The following is a 7,111-nucleotide window of genomic DNA, read 5'->3' on the forward strand; positions in this document are numbered from 1 at the left end:
AACAGCCAGCAGTATTTTAAATGGTATTGGACATGACAATAATACTGTGGTTGCTTTGTCATTTTAATTCACTGTATATTTAACAAGTGTCTTAAATGCATGCATTATGTAATTCTGTCAATAAAAACTATTTTTGGGGTTCCTTCTAAAATCTAACCCTATACCAGAACCTGAAGGAAGTGGGAACCCAGTGATGTATAAATTAATGAGTGATGGATGGTGTTGACCCTTTGTATTCTGCACTGCATTGCTGTGCTGTGGCTTTTAGACCGGAGCTTCCTCCACTCAGTGACTGTCATCATGGAGGAAAAGCAGACGACTGGAGCCGAGTGAAGAGGACCAAACGCCGCATCCCCATCTTTGTTTCACCTCTTATTATTATCAGAAATCGGTAAGATGAGACTGTTACCTATTATAGCATTGATTTTACTGCTTGTATCTTCTGCACAGCCGACGTTAGACGCTGCACGTCTGTCGCTACGGATTATGCAGAGTGTGTTTGTGCCTTGGGTTGCTAATCAGACCGGAGACCATAGAGCATTATTAACTGATTTTGCTGGATTGTGACTCTCTGAAGGGTGAAATAAAGATTCCAGTGTGTGTTTCTGCGCATTTGCACCGACTGTAGTGTGATAGAAACGATACCGGAGCCACCGAGGCACAAGCTGCAGATTAAATGCGCGGTAATCGCTGAGCACCGCGGACAGCTCCCGGAGCTGCGGGCCTGAGCTCACCGCTGCTGTCGGCCTCCTCTCCTCTCATCTGTTCCCTGTTTGCAGGTGATCAATCAGCAGAATCAGCACCGGAGACACCTGACTGGTGACAGCCGCCAACATGAAGGATTTCCTGAGGTAAAGAGACTCCATTGTTGTGCATCATGCAGCGATACAGTTACATTTCATTTACTGAAACATGATGGGATTCATTCACACTCCCCCTCCTCTAAACCTGTCTTCATATCATATGTTTATCTTCGATCCACTGTAATGGCTTGTTTTTACCAAATACTGCACACTGTGTATTCCCAGTTCTCCCATTTAAGCCCAATCGATTATGATATTGTGGCCAGTAAGTGGCTGCTGTGGTGGAAACTGGTTTGAGTGGGTCGTTTGCAGAAGAGGCCTCTTAATTATGGAGCACATGTAAACCCACTGGTGTCTCTATTAATAGATCCGTTGCTCTCTGTGTTTCTGTATTTATTTAGGCTATATATTTTACTATAAAATCTTTGTATTGATAAAGTGTGAATTATGATTTTCAGAGATGTGATCAGGACAGTAATGTAAAATTTTCAACATATTTGTCAATGACCATTGTTATTGTTCATATATAATTATAATGACACTAGTCTTGGTACATTTGTAAGATTTATCTACAGTAAATCCAAATGTGCACAACTATATATCTATATATTTGTGCACATTTGGATTTACAGTAATGACTCTCAGGTGTTTTGCTACTGGGCAAATATTTGTGCTGTACATAAGACATAAAAGGCACTCAGCTGTATCGATATAAAAGAAACTTAAAAAGAAACATACAAATAGGATTTAGGAAAGTGAAATAGAAGAGAATAGTGGTTTTCAACCAGGGGTTCAGGGACCCACAGGTGTCCTTGAGGGAGGTGTAGGGGGTCCCCAGAAAATGGGAAATAGTTTATTCTCATTAATTAATTCACTAAAGAAGTGACCCCAATGTATGTGCCCAAGTAAAGCGGGATTTATAGCTGTGCGGCAGACCCTACACATGTCGCCTACGCTGTTGTGAGCATTTATACTTGTGCTGGTGTGTCTGTGTCACTCTGCAGTTACACCTCCAAAACACTAGTCAGCGGCGGAGGTTTCTGTTAAGTGCTGTAAATTTTAGTTGATTCAAAACACACATTAAACACACATTAAACATGGCTTAACAGTGACAATTCCAAACACAAGTACACAAATTGGCTTCACTATAACTCGCAGCATTCACAGACAAACACTTGACTTTATCTGGACACATTTTCCCCACAAATACAACATGCTAATGATTTTAGCACAAGCCTATGGCATTTTACAGTGTATAAATTAGCCTAGCAGCTAGCGAACTTCCTCTTCTCATATGAAACCAGGAACAACAGCAACATTTAACAAAGGTAACGTTACATAATTTGGCTCCATTACAACTCACACGGTTCCCCGGCAAGACAACTGTCTTATACTAAACACGTTTTCCAAACAAATATAACATGCTAACATTATTAGCACAAGCCTATGGCATTTTATATTGTATAAATTAGCCTAGCGTCATATGAAGCCAGGATCAATTACACGCAAAACTTAAAATGCTATTTTTGTGGAGGCTTTATTGTCACACACATAATTTATTGTTTCTTATCTGTGAAATTAAAGTAATTAAAAACGTAGTTTCCACTGAGGGAAATGGTGTCAGCTTACAGAAAAAGACAGGAGGTCTGCGTCACCACAATGTGTAGTTACATGTCTGGGGAGGTGCACGTCAGGCTATGGCATAGGTGATCTACCAACATGATAAAGAATCCATAACTAAATTTATACAAACTGCCGAACCAAAAAACTGAGCTTTTAATCAATAAGATGTGAAGTATCAGTTTGAAAGTATGGGAAAACTGTGAGATCCTGACGCTCAGGGTGCCTACATGCAGCTAGTTTGGCCAGACAAACTGTGGAGGTTGAAGCCAACTAAGCCTGGTTTTGATCTTTGTCAGCTTAGATGATGATCTCATGTAGTGATTCGATAAAAAATGTATTAAGTGTATTAAGTATTTCACTTCTGGAAGTTCAGTAGGATTATTTCTCTCTCCTCTCTGGCAAACTTAAGTTGTTAAAATAATTCTTTGACATGCTGATATCAAATAATTTCGCCTTTCAACCCTTGGCTGCATATTGTGGCACAGATAGTTTTCCCCTCCTGTGGGCATGGTTTTCAGAGTGTGATGCGTTACACTCTGTCTATGCACAGTTGAAGATGTACCGTGACACTTCCACCACAAATTGTTGCATCAAACTCACCAGAGTGCAGGAAATTAAGTGTTTGATGCTCGAAACTTCTCGGGGGAGGACCCCAGACCCTTTGCTTAATATATTCCCCCCTGATGTTGAAAGAAAATCTCAGCCACTGGTTATAAGAGTAACTATTGAGATCATAAGTTTCACTTCCTCCATGGTTATCTCCTAAACTGTAGTTTACAACTATAGAATTCTGGTCTTAAAGGGATAGTTCAGATTTCTTCAAGTGGGGATGTAGTGTATGGGGTACTTATCCATACACAGTATATCAGATACAGTAGAGGTCCGTCAGCAAGCCCCCAGTTTGGAGAAGCAGGCTGGAGTCTGACAGGGAAGCTAAGCAATGTCCTGTTGTTTAAGTTTAAGTATATGCTATATTAAGAATATTTTCACTGCTGTCAGACAGGGATTTTCAACATGAAAACTGATCCACATGAATTGCCCCCTTAAAGCCAGACTCCATTGACAAAAACAGTGATGTTAGCTCGCTGAACACAGGAGCTGCTGGTCTACTGCTGCCTCAATCAGTTAGTTTGTTTGTGTTATTGTGTGACTGACATTTATGTGGGTTAATTTAGATTCACCAAAGTCACATAATAACACAAAGTAACTAACTGATAGAAGCAGCAGTAGACCAGCAGCTCCTGTGTTCAGTGAGCTAAAATTACTGTTTTTGTCAATGGAGTCTGGTGGCTTTGATGAGAGCATAGATGAGAACGGAGGCCGTTAACAGCCTCCCTGTGGGATGAGCTGTCTGATGTAGAGGTACAGTGGTGAAAATACTCTCAATATAGCATACACTTATATGGATATAAATTACTTTGGGTGGTACTTTTTAAGGTGGCTAAAATACGTTAGTTGCTGAGGCTCGTTCACAGGGCCTCATTGCTTAGCTTCCATGTCAGACTCCAGCCTGCTTCTCCAAATTGGGGGTGTGCCGACTGACATCTACTGTACGCCCGACAACCCCACTTCAAAAAATTCAATCTCATATCTAACAACCAAATGTAATAACTCTGGTAAAAACTCAGACTCAAATGCAGAGAACACACAGGAGGCAGAGCAGGGTTAAAAATCAACAAAAACACCCCATGGTCTTTACTTCAGTCCAAGAGGCCGTTTACACGTGGCCGGCTATTTTCATAAACAGACATTTCACCGTCTCCGTTTTCAAAAAGATCTTCGTTTACACTTACCCGTGTATCTATACACAAGAGTATGCCAAACCTGTAGGTGGCAGTGTAATGAGAAGCTCAAGCCTTCCATGTATCCATTGTCACCATAGCAACATAGGTCGCACTTTTGACACAGGCGCAAGTTCAGGGCATACTGTGACGTCGGCTGCCTATAACTCCGTATATCTCCGTTTATCTCAGTTTACATGCAAACGTGCAACCGGAGTTTTCCAAAATCTCCACTCTGGCCGGAGTTTTTAGAAAGACTCGTTTTCAGAGGAGAAATCTCCGTTTGCGTGTAAACGAAAGGCACAAATGAAGGAAGATGTCTCCGTTTATCAAAATCACCGTGTACGTGTAAACGGCCTCCAAAAAGATAGTACACAAACAAGGTGTCCAAAAAAGCTAACAAAACGGACAGGGAGGGCAAAACAATCCTTAAATCCCAAACAAGATGATGGCTAAAGGATAATCAGGGGCAGGTGAGTAATTGGCAGCAGGTGTGGTTGATGAAAGGCGGGAAAACACAGGAAACTGCAATGACACAAGAGGTTAGTACTTTAAAATGTAATTGGAAATATCAACAAAATCCAGAATGTTACACCAAAATATTTTCAGAAGGAGGTCCCTGAAGAGAAGGTGTATCAAATGGGGGTCCGTGACCTAATGTGTATCAGTTTGAGGGTCCTTGACACAGTGAAGGTTGAGAATGACTGGAGTAGAAGATTAGTAGAAATAAGCTGAAATGGAATAAAACAGAAATACTGAGAGTATAAAAGCTACAGTGCTGTGACAGTGTAGCACAGGATATAAATGCAAAGTTCCTAATCTCATTGAATTAAAAGCTTTGGCGTATACATTCTTTACAAATCAATATATCATAGTAAGTGCTGTTTTACTGTTTAGTCACGGCTGACAAATGACAACATTATAAATAAATAACTGCTTTCTCACACCAGTGCTTCTGTTCTCTCCCAGCTCAGACCACATTTCCCATAAATCCCGTCGTTTCCTGCCTCCTGCGTGAGATGATAAAATGTTTGACTCCTTCGGCTTTGGTCTCAAAGATAATAGCTTCATTACTTCTCCTGAACAGTGGAGCCCAGCTGAGGCTGCCAAATTTGTTTCACCGACGGCTTTCACAGTTTGTTTACAGTAATTATACTAATGTGGTGAAATGAATGTGGTAATAGTTTACTGATGCAAAAATGATTCATGTTCCACCTCTTAATGGGTTTGGCTGGTCAGAGTAGTGAGAGTAATTTAAAGGGGTGCTACAGTGATTTAGTGTTGCACCTTCATACAGTTGGGGAACGGTAAAAGACAGTTAAACAAAAAATGAAAGCAGCAGAGATGGAGATGGCCTGACTTTTAGTGGGTCTGTCCCCTAATATGCAACCATCTTTTTGTTCCAGACTTCCTGTAAAAAAAATAAATAAATAAATAAAATAAAGTAAAATAAGATAAAATGAAATTAAATGAAATAAAATAAGATAAAATGAAATAAAACAAATACAATACAATTTAAAAAAGAAAATAAACGTTAATCGTTAATAAAATATTTGGATAAATACAACTGATGATAAAACGATAGAAAAGTCATTAAAAAGCAAGTCTACATAATGAGTTTTTAAAGAAGACAGTGTTTTAGCTTTCCTGATCTCCTCCTATAGGTCCCTCCACAACTGAAGGCCCCAACAGAGAAGGCCCGTTCACCTTTAGTTTGAAGGTTTGACTGTAGAGTGACCTACCAGAGGACCGCAGGTTGCGTTCATTCTCGTAGGAGGTCAGGAGGTCAGCTATGTATTTTGGAGCTAATCCCCTACGAGCCTTAAAAGTGATCATTAAAAATTTAAAATCCACTCTAAGATGTGCCGGAAGCCAGTGAACTGATTTTTAGACTTGTGTGATTTGCTCTCTGTCTGACCTGGTTGTGAGTCTGGCTTTGAATCAGCTGAAGTTTATTGAGGTTTTGTTGTTGTGAGACATGAGAGACGTGCATCGCAGTCATTTAAAAGTGCTGTTTCAGATTTTTGAAAATTTTCTTAACTGGAGAAAACATGGAGTCAAATACAAGTCCGAGGTTTCTGCAAGAGTCAGTAATGTTAGATGAGAGGAGAGCAAGATGGAAAGAAATGTGATTTTGTGATGAGTCTGGACATCTTAATCTTGGATTTTTCAGAGTTTAATTGTAGAAAGTTTGATGCCATCCAGTTGCTGATAATTTGTGTATCATCTTCAATGTCCATGTCTTTAAAACTCCACATTTCAACAGACTTTCTGTTATACAGTAAATTTGTAGTCTTCAGGCCCAAACTGACTGTCTTTCTGAGCTCCTTCAAACCCACACAAGACATGTGAGGTCTGTCCCAGAATACCAATTTGACACCATACCAATTTCCGGTAACTGCCACAGCCCCCATGTGCCAGTTAAGACAGATTAAATAGAGTTCACTGGGACATGCTTAAAATGAATGAGGCCATCCCATTGTTCAAACAAATTCTCACAAAGTAGATGTAACAAAGAAACCTCTGCAACCACCAACCATGCCAATCATGGTCAAGATTTTTGTCCTCAATTTTGGAAAGTCTTGTCAGAGTAGCATGAACACTGGATTACCTCATATCTCACACATTTCGAGGATTGAATGGCAGATTACCAATCATATTCCCAGTCGATAGCCTACTAGTTAGGGAGGAATTTAAATCCCGTTCTAGGTGGAGGTGGTGCTGCACAGGCTAATCGATATACAGTGGTGTGAAAAAGTGTTTGCCCCCTTCCTGATTTCTTACTTTTTTGCATGTTTTCCGCACTTAAATGTTTCAGATCATCAAACAAATTTAAACATTAGTCAAAGATAACACAAGTAAACACAAAATGCAGTTTTTAAATGAAGGGTTTCATTAATGAGG

General features: G+C 40.0%; 1 protein-coding gene across 2 annotated transcripts in view; it reads left to right on the top strand.

Moving 5' to 3' along the window:
- The first annotated feature begins 266 nt into the window (after positions 1-266).
- elmod1 (ELMO/CED-12 domain containing 1) overlaps positions 267-7,111 on the top strand; it is a 22,233-nt gene continuing 15,388 nt past the window's right edge. For both annotated transcript variants that reach the window (XM_050037177.1, XM_050037183.1), the window contains exons 1-2: positions 267-391; positions 780-851. In XM_050037177.1, the coding sequence (XP_049893134.1) occupies positions 835-851 (17 nt within the window). In that variant the 5' untranslated portion in view covers positions 267-391; positions 780-834. The remainder of the gene's footprint in view (positions 392-779; positions 852-7,111) is intronic.

The sequence above is a fragment of the Epinephelus moara genome, chromosome 3 (genome assembly GCF_006386435.1).
Source record: "Epinephelus moara isolate mb chromosome 3, YSFRI_EMoa_1.0, whole genome shotgun sequence".
Classification (NCBI taxonomy): Eukaryota; Metazoa; Chordata; class Actinopteri; order Perciformes; family Serranidae; genus Epinephelus; species Epinephelus moara.